General features: G+C 40.9%; 1 protein-coding gene across 2 annotated transcripts in view; it reads right to left on the bottom strand.

Moving 5' to 3' along the window:
- Positions 1-4,779: 4,779 nt before the first annotated feature.
- The window catches only part of LOC308671462 (opioid-binding protein/cell adhesion molecule homolog), a gene marked incomplete at its 5' end in the record, with an annotated part of 598,349 nt that continues 589,664 nt past the window's right edge, over positions 4,780-13,464 (bottom strand). For both annotated transcript variants that reach the window (XM_081333652.1, XM_081333651.1), the window contains one exon: positions 4,780-5,379. In XM_081333652.1, the coding sequence (XP_081189778.1) occupies positions 5,279-5,379 (101 nt within the window). In that variant the 3' untranslated portion in view covers positions 4,780-5,278. The remainder of the gene's footprint in view (positions 5,380-13,464) is intronic.

Here is a 13,464-nt window from a genome sequence, read left to right as displayed (position 1 = left end):
GACTTCTCTTTCAGCCTCCTTAGGAGAGAAACAAACCAGTTTCGGAAATGCTGATTATATTGCACAAGCCAAAATAAGAACTTCTGTGCCTGATAGAAAGAGTCAAGCAGGAGCTAGCAACAAAATAGTTTCATTTTTGTAAATACAACCTGTGTGACCTCACATGGAAGAGAAGAGCTTTTTTTTTCCCCAGCAAGGTGCAAAACATCCTCCTTTTAGAGGAACTTTGGATCGACTTCAGTGGACTTAATAATCCAACGCAATGTGTAAGCTGTATTAGCACAAGTAGTTAATAGTGTAAGAAAAACAAAACTTCATTTCATCTTACTCCAGGCCATATAAGCAGTTCTTGACCAGAAGTTCTGTTGCTAAGCAAGGCAACCGTTGTAATTTTGGTCATGTGATTGTGAGGAGGCTGCAACAGCCGTACATAAGTCATTGTATCTTCAAATGGCCACTAAGTGAATGATTGTTAAGGACTACGTCTACTAATGACTGATTACCACTGGTAAGAACGGAGGGGAGGGGATCTGAGGTGAAAGTAGATATTCTGACAAAATTTATCATGTATCCAGGACAAAGCAAGTAAGAGAGAACTTCCGTGCTGGGACATCTGTTTTGCATGAATAGCATCCATGAATGGTTATGAAAATATTTCTGCCTAAAACTCTGAGCTGTAATCAAGCGGTGAAAGCAGGTTTTTATATTCTCTGCAGAAAGCACCCACTATTTCATGGGAACAGACTCTTCTTAGTCATATATAAAATCTCCTTGAAAGTGCTTAGACTGATACAGCAAACTAAAGCATCAAAACTTTTGTTAGTCTCCATTTACATATCTTCAATTTCAATGAAGGTTTTTTTGTGCCATGTTTTTTTTTAAAGATTCATCTCAATGTCTGCAACCTTGTGTCTATTGACTTGTACGTAGGCGTATAAAGCAAAGAACTTTATCACCTATAACTATGGTCTATTTGAAACCAAAGGGTGTGATTTACCAATCTGCCTTTATATATGGCAGCTTCATACAAGTCCTCCTGGAAACAGATTGAGGCCCACTGTGGCCTTGACCGTCTCATAGTTGGTGGAAGAGTTACTTGAAGTTTTTCACCTTGAAAATGTTTCTCATAAACCCAAAAGCATTCTTATAGAGGCATGTGGAAAATAGTTGAACACGTCAGGCACTTAACTTGAATCATTCTTCAGCAAACTTAGCATGTGGTGTGTCACCAGAATGTCAGTGCACTTAATTCAGGAAGAGTAGTTCATTCCCCCGTTGCAATTCTCCAAGAGAATTACTTACAGCTAGAGTGTTCTTCACTTTCCTTCCACTGAGTTTAGTTCCATCCCAAGGGGCTGGTTTGATCTTCTAAGACAAGGGGAGACATGTAGAAAAACACAATGCTGCTGGATTGGAATTGCCAAAGCAGAGTTGTCTAGCGCTGATTGCAGAATAACTCCGATACACATTAAACCCACAAATGTTTTCTAGGCATGATTTTAAACAACTTAAATTCCTTTGCTTTGCTGATCTTATTAGTTTCTGTGCAGCCCTATAGATACTTTAAGTGGATAAAGGCATGACGACCTGTTTATGAAAAATAGGCCCTTGAGTTTGATCCAGGGGCATCCAATTCAGTCCTACAAGTTTGTGGTTAAGTCAAACCAAGAGTTGACTAGGAGTTAGTGTGAGCGCGGTGACTCACATGGTTAGGACACTGGGTGAACAATCAGCAAGGCTGTGTTTGAGCCCCCAGTGCTGCTGTGTGGCGGGGTGAGCTCCCATCATTCGCTCCAGCTCCTGCCAACCTAGCAACTTGAAAGTGTGTAATCACAAGTAGATAAGATACATAGGTACTAATTTGGTGGGCACATTAATAGGGACATGAAGGCAGCCCCCCCAACTGGGCATCTCTGGGCAACGGTGATGTCATCAGCTAATCCTTTCACTCTGAAAGTGCCTTAGGTGCTTTCAACACAAATGTGAGCACGTTAGTGTTTGTCGCTCTGTGTATATGCTTGTTGTTGGACTTTAGGATCAAGTAAAGTCCAAATGCATCTTTTTTTCCAAATTTTCTAAAAGTGAAGGAAAAGCCATCATCTTTCTGAGCATTTATAGGTATCTAGCTGCCTATTTTTAATTCTAGGGCGAAGAAGGAAGTCTTTGGCCAAATATAGCTCAGCGGTATCTGCAGGGACAAAAATCTCTTTTGCATTAAATAGACTTTCGAGTAGAGATGAAATCAGACTCCAAAAAAAGCTTTATGGCACTGAGGCTCTTCATGACACCATGATCACATGAAAACAACACAGCATCTGATGACACTTCGAGGGCAAATTGTGGCATAAGCTTTCAGAGGCTATTTCAGTATATGAATCGCCTCAAAGTTGAACAGAGAAAGTTGTGCTCTATCACTGGCATCATATATGGGAAAGAAAGTATCAACCAACATGGACAAGAGAGTGACATTGTCATGAAAGCCATGTTCTCCAGCTTTTTATATTTCCCTCTCTGTCCCCACCCCCCACCCCCACCCCACCCCCCAAAAAACCCAACCAATTCCAGGTCTGATGACTTCTTTTCTTGAAATCCGAAGAAACGGGCCACTATGGATAGTAAAATAAGTTATGGGATGACAACGTCTGTACATTCAATAATAATGCAGTTGGGGTATCTCTGTTTCCATCTCTCCTCTAAAAACCAGGCCCTGACCCTTCCCAAGTTTTAAATATGAATATACCACCCAAATATTTTCTTTAAGTAAACATCAGGCTCTTTGAATTGTGTTGTACATGTAGCGATAAGCTAAACACTTTGAACGGCACATCTCTTTACTTATCCATGTAAACCCATTGAGAATTTGAACCAGTCACTCACAAGGTCAGTTTGGGGTTGCCAGGACACAGCTGACAGCAGCTCAGTACAGTGGCTGCCATACGTCCTTACTGCTTTTCAGGGTGTGGCTGAAGAAGACAGTCTTGGAACCATCCACCTACTGAGAACGTTCCCCAAGAGAAAAACATAACATCAGGAAGAATGAATTATTTCCCCATCTTGGTTTCCAGCTAAGAAAGAGCCTTCACCAAAGAAAGGGTACAAAGTAGACATTTGGGAACTTGGCTCCCCTCCATGGTCATCTTTGTGCAGATGACTTCACTCATCCCAGTTGTCCAACCTTGATCAGGGTCTTGATTTGAAATGAGTCATGTCAGCGTTCTTCTTAACACTCTATAGATTAGAACTACCTATTGGTTGATATTTCTTTCTAACAATGGTCTGTAATGTTAGTAGGTTTTTTTTTAAAAAAAATCTTGTTTACTCCAGACATCCACAAATATCCCATCACCAATACAAACAAAAGCCTTTTTTTTTCTTTCCTTGTAGGAAGCAAAATCCTTTCCTACAAGGTTTAGGACTTTTTTTGTGCAGACAGAAGCAATTTGAACCTTGGATCATCCAGAAAGAAGAGCTGGGGAAGAATTTTCAGGAAGCATCCACGGTGCTTTTACAAAACAGTGACCTGAGCAAGTCTTTAGCTGCTCTGCAGGGCTAGTGAAGAAACCAAAGAGGCACACACAAAATCATATGGATCTCCTCCTCCTCCTTTGCTTCTTCCCATCTCTGATTTGTTGTTTTTTCTCCTGTTTCTTCAGTGTTAATTAAATGCTTGGAACCTAAGTTGCTGTGCAAAACCCTTCTGTTCCAGAGAGGTTTCCGAATAAATGTACAACTAATCGGAAGAAACTAGCAAATTGGCCTCCAACAGCTTCCGAGGGTGGATTTGTAAGATAACAAACACAAAGGTTTTTTGTTTTTGTTTTTTTCTGGGGTGGCTTGGCCATGTTCGGGGTGGAGAGGCAATCCCATTGCTATTTCTGGATAATGAAAAACAATGAGTCTCTTTGAATGTCTATGTGCAGTAGAAAACTGGGGGCACTGGAAAGGATGGCAAATATTTCCCCATTAGATTCAGCACTTTAGCTTGAATTCTTTTAAGGCAATGCTTGACAATGGAAATGTTTGGCTGGGGTGATATGGCCAAGAATGCAAAAGGCTTAAAATCCATGGATTGACACAATTGCTGATGCCAACATGTTCCAAAATATTATTCCATTGTCTGTGCCTGTTCTTTGATTATTATTTTTTTACTGTGCCTTTTCTTCATCTATATTATTCATTTTGATAATTTGCGGACCATCTCCGTGCCTTCCCTCTGCACCAAAGAAGGCCGAAACTCTGCAGCAGAACGTTAAAACTAATAATGGGTTGAATAATGAGGAATTAAAAATTTGTCTACCTAATGGCAGGGCTCAATGAAGGTGATCAGACTGATAGATGTTGGAAGAATGGATGGGGAACTGAAGAGGAACAATTTGGATTAAAAAAAATAAGCTCATCAGATAATTACATTGATAAATTGATTAATATGGCAAATAAATGACTGGGAAGGCAGATGGATGCATAATTGGATGGATGAATGGATGAATGAACAGAACGATGGTCCAATGAGGCTGATAAATGGGATGTGCTTGACTTGCCATTCCATCACTCCAGGTTCAGGGGTTTTTTTAGTAGTGAAGAGGAGAGGGGATCTTCCAACCCTCCCAGCAGTTGAATAACTCATAGTCTGCTTCTTAAAGTGCAACATGGTCCACCACCACCACTTCCATCCCTCATGTAACCCACATCCTGGGGAGGCTTGCAAAGACTGCAACGGTAGCAAAGGTCTTCAGAGAACCAACCAAAGGGGAAGCGAGAATCCAGAATGTGAGTGGACGCTTTGAAGCATGAACAGATATATATATATACAGCGTTATCATTTTTTTTTAAAAAAAGGGCAGTCCCGTTGGTCAAGGAGACACGGAAGGAAGAGGATGCTTTGTTGACTTTCTTGAGGGACAGGATCACTTGGACCAAGGCATCTCTTCTTCCAGGGATATTTGGGCAGGCTTGGTGCAGAAGCATTCAGTTGTAGAAAGGAGAAGTTGTGATTCCCCCCACACACAAACACAGACGGGGCATTTAGGGAGGATGGAATGGTTGAAGAAAGACATGAAGTCTAATTTGGGTTTGGGAAATGTTTGTGATGAACTTGATCCCAAAAGGGTGGTTGGCCTGGAATCAGGATGCCCTTCCCTCCCCTGGTCCTCCCCAGCAATAAAATCAAGCTGTAGACCGGTTTCCTTTCTCCAGTTTCCCCAACAGTGTGGATAGTTAAGAGTCTGTGGTGTGGGAGAAACCAGGCAGCATTTGCAAGGATCCTCACTTTTTTTTTTAATCAAAACTTGAGCAGGAAATAAGCAAAGAGAGCGCCCGATAGCCAGATGCAAGCCATCGCTCTGGAAGCTGCGTTGTTGCCATCGTGTACTGCTCCTGGGCCTGGATCGAATGACAGAAACAAAAAAAAGGAAAAAAAGACATTGGTCATTAGCAAAATGAAATCCCTTCCCCGCCCCTGGAAATATCTAGGAGAATTCTGAGAAACACCTGAAAGCATAAGGTAAATTTAGAAGAGGCAGTAAATGTTCCAGAGAGGCTTAGGAAGAAGTCTCAGGGCAGAAGGCCGAGCAAACGTTTTGATGGCCAAATATGGTCTTTGAAGGTCTTGGGTATAATTGTTAGACTTGTCCCAAGTTCATTAAAGGTAAAGGTAAAGTTTCCCCCGCACATGCGTGCTAGTCATTTCCGACTCTAGGGGCTGGTGCTCATCTCCGTTTCAAAGCCGAAGAGCCAGCGCTTGTCCGAGGACATCTCCGTGGTCATGTGGCCGGCCAAAGGCACACGGAATGCTGTTACCTTCCCACCATAGTGGTCCCTATTTTTCTACTTCCATTTTTACATGCTTTCGAACTGCTAGGTTGGCAGAAGCTGGGACAAGTATCGGGCGCTCACTCTGTTACGCAGCACTCGGGATTCGACCCGCCAAACTCCCGACCTTCTGATCGACAAGCTCAGTGTCCTAACCCACTGAGCCACCGCATCCCTTCCCAAGGTCATTACTTAACTACAATTCAGTGAAAAGTATTAAGTATACAGTTGGAGAATCTATATATTATCCAGACTCCTGGTGAAATAACACATTAGTTTTTGCTTACTCTCCCCATTGATTTTTAGAGTATAAACCAGGGGTGTCCAAACTTGGCAACTATAAAACGTATGGACTTGAACTCCCAGAATTTCCCAGCCAGCCAATTCCCCAGCATGGCAGGCTGGGGAATTCTGGAAGTTGAAGTCCACAAGTCTTAAAGTTGCCAAGGTTGGATACTCCTAGTATACAGTAGACCCAGGTCTAGAAAGGCCAAATTTAGCTTTTCAGCCCAGAAATAACTCATGTATTCCTGTCCTAAGGGGAACCCTAACATCTTCTTTAAATTACCCTGCTTCCTTGAGAGTGTTCGGGCTGCTCTCATGCTTGCTCTGTGACACAATCATCAAGAGGGGGGAAAAATGTCCTACATCCAACATATATCACGGCTCACACACTTGGGAAAAAACAGGTGAATGGATGGAAATAATAAAAGAGGTTAAGGAAGTTTTTAGAGAAAGAAAATCAGTGTTCAGAAAACCATATTCCTTGAGAATGGTCCACGGATGCTAATCACCAGGACAAAGGACTTACGCAAGGATAAACACCAAAGCAAACGCAATCTTACCGAAGGGAAATAAGATCACATCATTAGTCATTTGCAAAAGGGGACAAGGAAGGGATAAGCACTGATATTTTAATTCAAGTATTGCAATGCAAATTTCATGCAACATTTTGACATAAGTGTTAAAAGGCAGAGATGTCTTGAAGCACCTTTTCTTATTTTGTTGACATAATGGTTAGGAGTGGATGTTATGTGTACAGCATGAAGTCAGTAAGACGACGTTCCCCACCCCTGCAAAAAACATGTATAGTTTATGCAGAGTAACTGTGTAAAGGGAAAGATCCAGAGTGTCTTACGGAATATCAGACAGGTTGCAAAGGACCACGTCCTCTGAGCAGAAACTGGCCATAGTTTCCATTGGGGAGACTCCCAATTTGGGGGTGTGAAAGGTAAAAGGATGGGACCTGGAGGAGGTGGATTAATAATCCCATTTATTAATCAAATCAAAATTCTTGGCAATTCACAAGTGTCTCATCCAAGCTTTCATTTACTATCCTCTTTTTTTTTTTGGTCAAACTTAGTCAATTTCCTAAGAAGTAATGTAGGCATATCTTGCCCTAAAGATTTCTCTAGCTTTATTTCCTCTGGGAAATATTATATTGCTTTGGTAGAAATTTCTCAATGCATAGCAAGTTAATAGACTCAATGGTACTTTATTTTTTTCCTGAAGGCAAGATTTCATCTGTCATTTGAGAACATTGTTCTACCTTCCCCAACTTGGATGCCTTCCAGATGTATGGACCTTTTCCAGTCTCCTGGCTAGAATCCCCAGAGGTACACCCAAATCTGGAGTACATCCACATTAAGCAGGTGGCACAATTCATAATATTATGTAAATGAGCCATAGACTGTAAGATTCTCCTTTGCCCTTTCTTCCTCCACTCTGCTGAAAAAGAGGTAGGGAATATTTCGATTTACAATCCCAAAAATTCCAATTCTGTAGTTTTCTGAAATTATAGAGGCTCTCTCTCTCTCGCTCGCTCGCTCAGACACACAAAAATGCACAACCAGTTTGGCCATTGAACACGACAGTATGCCAGAATTTGAATCCCCCAAAGTGGTTGGGACGAAGGAAAAGTAGTGGTGTCAGTCACAACATAAGCTAATTGGATTAAATGTTAAGTTACATTTAATTAGATGCTTAAAAGGATGGTTGATGAGATTCGCAAGAGTGCACCAGTGAGCAAACCATGGGCAGGAACCACAGGTTGCGCATCTCCAAGTTTACTCAAACACTGTGGGCAGGGATCACGCCGGCTCATAATCCAGCTGTGTTTGCACAAAACATATTTTAAATTAATTTGAATTCTCAGCTCTTGTGTCACATAAAGTCCCTGTCTGCACCAACGTGCAGATGTGTTCCTACTTCATGCCTATAATGGAGAATGGTAGGGACAGCCGAGAAGATCATAGGCAGCTCACTCAGGATTCTGCTTATAAGCGCTATGTGCTTAGAGCTCAAAGCACATCGTGGTCTGTTTCTTTTGCTCCTCTCTGGGAGGAGGTTTCAAAGTATTTCTAGCATGACTACCCAATTCTGTAATAACTATGTTCCCTATGCCATCTGTCTGGTAAATTTGCAAGATTCATTTTTCTCGCCGTGCACATGTATACATATCCCTAACTAGACTGTTGGGTTTTTTTCTTTGTGTGTGTGTGTCATATTATATATGTGGGTATATGCATAACTCTTTATTTATTTATTTTTGTCATATTTATGTAGTGTATATCGGAGGTTGTGACCCTTTGAGACCTGTATGCAATGAAGTTTCATTTTAATGTATGCCGATTAGTGTAGATTCAAAGTGACAATAAAGTTATTATTCTATTCTAACCGTTGGGAGAGGATCGCGAAAGAGAGTCTCATTGCTAGGCATAAGATGCAATGCTCAATCCTATCAGCAAAAGTGCAGGACACTGATTTAATAAAAAAAATGCAAACATGTTTATTAATATCCTGGTCCGCTCCCTAGAGCATCTGATATAAACCAAAGGGTGAATCTACTCCGTGCATTGGAAAGAGAAACCCATCCCAATTGTAACAGCTGCAGCACCAAGAGCCATAACTATTGTAGTAACGATATATCAATGGCAACGCATTAAAGCATCAAAAAAAACTGTGTTTAAAAAAATCTGGAGACAAGGAGTGATGGATCTCCCCCAAAGAAGATGTGGTTTCCACCGCTGGAAACATCCCCATGCTCGTCTAATTTAAAATGATGGTTAAAAACCCCTGAAACACTCCAGCTGCTCTTAAGGTCGTGGCTAGTCTATATGAGGAAAGATATTTCCTTGGTTTCGTGTCTCTTCAACTCCCCCATCCCGAAGTCCATCAAAGGGCAGAATGTAGAGAAGGAAATAAGACAAGAAGCTCATTTCTTTTTCCTATCTCTTAAGGATGCTTTTAAAAGTTTAGCAGAGAACTGAAACATTCTGTGCAGGCTCTCAGCTGAATTCAGCTGCAAAGCCCCACGGCTATTTTCCCTTTCTCCCCAAATCCCACTGCAACTGTTAGCAACCAAAGAGGCTGTTTGATTCATTAATCTACAATTTTATAGCAACGCTGATTGACTGGAATCCTAGAATAGAACACATCTGTGCCGCCGCCTCCCATCTGGAAACCTTTATGCACTAACTGCTCTTCAATGTTTTATAACCTTGTCGGGGTTTTTTTTGCTCCATGGTGAGGGCAATTGCTCACCTCCCTTCCACCGTCTTTTGCCTCTTTTTTCCTCTCGTTCCAATATATATGAAAACGGCCGCTTTCAGATGTGGCTTAAGCTGAGAGGCACCAGTCTAGTGAAAAATTAATAAGGACCACTGCACATGGGTAGACTACTAAAAACAAAAACAAAAAAACCCCAACCCACTTAAAAAAAAACTACAAATGGAAATGAAACCTGGATAATTGCGCTGCTGTTCTTCCTTAATAATATAGTCGATGGTGGCGGTAGCGTTGCCTGAAGTTTTTTTCTATGCCCTTCCTGGAAGAAGGAATTTCCAGTATGCAAGTTATGAAGAACTAACGACAGTGGCAAAAAAAAATAGTCGTAAAAAGTAGAAAAACCCGCTTAACAAATGTCTTACTTAGGAACATAAATTTTGGACTCCATTGTGGTTATAAGGGGAGGACCACCTGTATATAGTTTTGGCCTGACTTCTCTCAAAAGATTTCATCCTTTTAGTAATAACTGATCTTTCTGCAGAAATAACTTGTTGGCACACTCCATTGGTCTAGTTGCCCCTTACTCCTCTGGAAGGCAGCCCCTCCCTCTTGGAAATACTACTCTTTACTGCATTCATTCACAAAAAAACATTCTTTTGTTAATGCAACCTAAAACTGCATTGGTCTTTTTAAATTGCCACTCATCAAACAGCCAGCTCCAAATCAGTTTGCAATCACTTTACTATACCAAGAATGTTGTCATGAGTATTATTGTCAAGTCAGGTGCCCCGATTCTACACCTGTGCATTTGATTTCTGTTTCACTTCTGTTTCCTAAGAGAGTAACTTTTCATTTCTCTGTTAAATTTCACTGGGTTATTTTCATCTCATTTCTCTAAGCTATTAAGAAAGAAAGAGAGAGAGAGAGAGAGAGAGAGAGAGAGAGAGAGAGAGAGAGAGAGAGAGAGAGAGAGAGAGAGAGAGAGAGAGAGAGAGAGAGAGAGAGAGAGAGAGAGAGAGAGAGAGAGAGAGAGAGAGAGAGAGAGAGAGAGAGAGAGAGAGAGAGATCTCATTGGAGGCACCCAAAAGTTGATATGCATCCTTCTCTCTGGGGTCTTCACAGATGTGTGTCTCTTGATCCTTCAAAAAGCTGGAACACACATTAGACCACGACTGTAGCTTTTATATGTTTTCATTTTTTGTTGTTGTTGTATATTGTACTCGTTGATGCTTGTTATTATTGTTCAACTTTTCTTTTTTTTTAACCTTTTATGTTAATGGTAGTTTTATACCCCGTGGTGTATATGTGCAATATCCTCCGTTTCCATGCCTGTGGCTATTAAGGGGGAAGCAAAAGGCCACAAGAGTGCCAACGCAGTTGTTATTTTCCATTTGCAAAATGAATAACTTTTTTTTTAACTGGATAGCTTGGAAATGTTATATAGTTCTCATTTTCAGATATGCTGTTCTGGGGCAACTGGAAAGGGACCACTCAGTGCAGTCATCTTGCCACGGGACAATTCAACAAATACAACAGTTAGATTAATTTCGACAGAACTGCGGCCAATAATAATAAAATAAAGCCAATCCAGTAATGCAAGAGTTAGAATAGTTTTGATGAAAATATGGTCACCAATAATAAAAGTAAGTGAAGGAAATGATTAATATAGGATTGTCCCGTGGTGAGTTGGCCTAGACCAGGAGTAGGCAAACTTGGCTCTTTTATGACTTGTGGACTTCAACTCCCAGAATTCCTAAGCCAGCATGGCTGGCTCAGGAATTCTGGGAGTTGAAGTCCATGAGACATAAAGAGCCAAGGTTGCCTGCCCCTGGCCTAGAACCATGAGAAACTCTCTACGATGGTAGAAGAAGTTACAGCAGGCTGAGCTCACACAACCTGTGAGCCATAAACAAGTTTCTACCATCCACAACGCCTGGGTTCTGACAACTCATTCCCTGCATGATGCTAAGGATCAGGAAAGATCACAAGCACCAAACCTATCTGGCTCATTGCTTAGTTATAGAACCCGAACGGACAAAAATTACAGAGAAGGGCAAAGGGTATTTTCCAATGTGAATAGAGAAGAACAGGGGGAAAAAAAATATAAGGATCATGAATGCGTAATTATACCTCCACTGAAATCTGAGATGCTCAGCCATTATCTGAACTGAACAAAAAGAAACATGTTGCAAGCTTTCTAACCTCATTAATTTTAAGACAAAGTGGTAACAACCCTTGAAATGGTAAAAAAAAATAATAATGGCAAGAGGGAATCTAATTAGTTCATGGGTTCTTTGAGCAAGCAGAGAGCTACAAAACCCATTTCTACAATGAAAAACCGGCTTAGCCAAATTGTCTCATTGCAAACAGAACTTTTATTTTGCTTAATTACAACAGACTGCGGCATTGTTTTCCTAAGCATTTACCAGACAATCTTTAGTAGAGCAATTCAAATGAGCTCTGTTGTTCTGGGATGCCTGAGGAAGGGTGGCGGGGTGGGGGCTGCACGCAGGCAGAGCCCTCTATTAAAAATCAAATATTTTATTTTGCACTTGAAAATGAAGGGTTGTTCATGTGGGTTCAGCATGGAAATCAAAAGCGTTTGAATTGTTTGTTCTCTTTTTTTTTTAATTAGGAGAGGGAGAAAAAGCGATTCGAGTCTGAATCCATAGATGGAACCTAGTTGCAAAAGGAGGGAGAAATAAAAAACAACAACAACCCCCAAATGCTGTACATCTGCTGACATTAGCAAATGTTGAATTGGCTGTGTCAGACTTAAGAAAGCTACAAGTAATAATCAGATGCCAATGATTTTCCTTTTATGCAGCGTGAGGGTGTGTGGAATACTCATGAGGAATGAAATGTGAAATTCCTGCATATATATATTTTTTCTAACGGAGTCACTTTTTTTTCCTCCCCAGCTTGGGAGCAACGTAGCAGGACCCACCGGTGCTGCTACCAGCCAAAACGAAGAATAACCTGTTCTTCTATCCTTACACACACACACTTGAAAAAATTGGAAAAGAAGAGAGAGGCTTAGCTTAAGGTGAAATGGAAAGAAGGTTTAATCTTAAAGAGAGAGAGAGAGAGAGAGAGAGAGAGAGAGAGAGAGAGAGAGAGAGAGAGAGAGAGAGAGAGAGAGAGAGAGAGAGAGAGAGAGAGAGAGAGAGAGAGAGAGAGAGATGGAAACATAGATGAGAAGAGGGATGCTAAAATTATGGTTTATCATAGTTTTTGAGGTGCCTGGACAAATCTTGGGAGATTGTTTTTGATTCCATTTTGCCCAAAGAAGGGCAGTCTTTCCCAAACTGGACCCTTAGTGGCCTTTGGCTTTATTTATTTATTTGTATTCCGCCTTTATTATTTTTACAAATAAGAACAAAGTGGCAAAAATAGTACCATCTTCCTCCTATTTTCTCCATAACCTTGTGAGCTGGATTGGGCTGAAAGCCATCCAGCTGGCTTTCATATCCAAGGTAAGACTAGAACTCACTATCTCCTAGTGATTGGCCCAAAGTCACCCAGACAGCTTTCATGCCTAAGGTGGGACTAGAACACACAATTGCCTGGTAATTGGTCCAAAGCCACCCAGATGGCGTTCATGCCTAAGGTGGAACTGTCTCCTGGTGATTGGCCCAAAGTCACCCAGCCATCTTTCATGGAATTAAACTCACAGTCTCCCCCAGTGATCCAGTATACGAGCTTGGCTTATACACAGATAGTTCAATGTTTGTCAAATCACATTGCTACTCTGCTGGATAATAAAAGCCATGTTCTCTGGAGGGAATCACACAATGTATAATTGTTGTAGTGGCCCATGTTACCACAATGTTTTGACAACCTCTGAAATGCAAAAAAGAAAAAAAAAGAAAAAAAAGAGTAACCCACTTTCTACAGATTAAGGAGACTGCATTGTTAGGCATGTCCAACCGGTGACTTATTTCATATTTTGGATACAACATCTTGAGGAAGGGACACCTCCCACTGCACAAAAAATAAAATAAAAAGATGCACTCTGATTATCCTAAAGGACTAGCTTTTGTTCAGAAAAAAGTTGAAATTCTAAATACAAAGTCAAAGGGGAAAAAACTGATTTTAAAAGGCTTATCAAAGTCTAAATGAACTTTTTTTTCAAAAAAAAAAAGGATG

Source organism: Vipera berus (assembly GCF_964194415.1).
Source record: "Vipera berus genome assembly, chromosome: 8".
NCBI classification, from domain to species: domain Eukaryota; kingdom Metazoa; phylum Chordata; class Lepidosauria; order Squamata; family Viperidae; genus Vipera; species Vipera berus.
The sequence above is the reverse complement of the archived record's forward strand: the minus strand, read 5'-3'. Positions and strand labels throughout refer to the sequence as shown.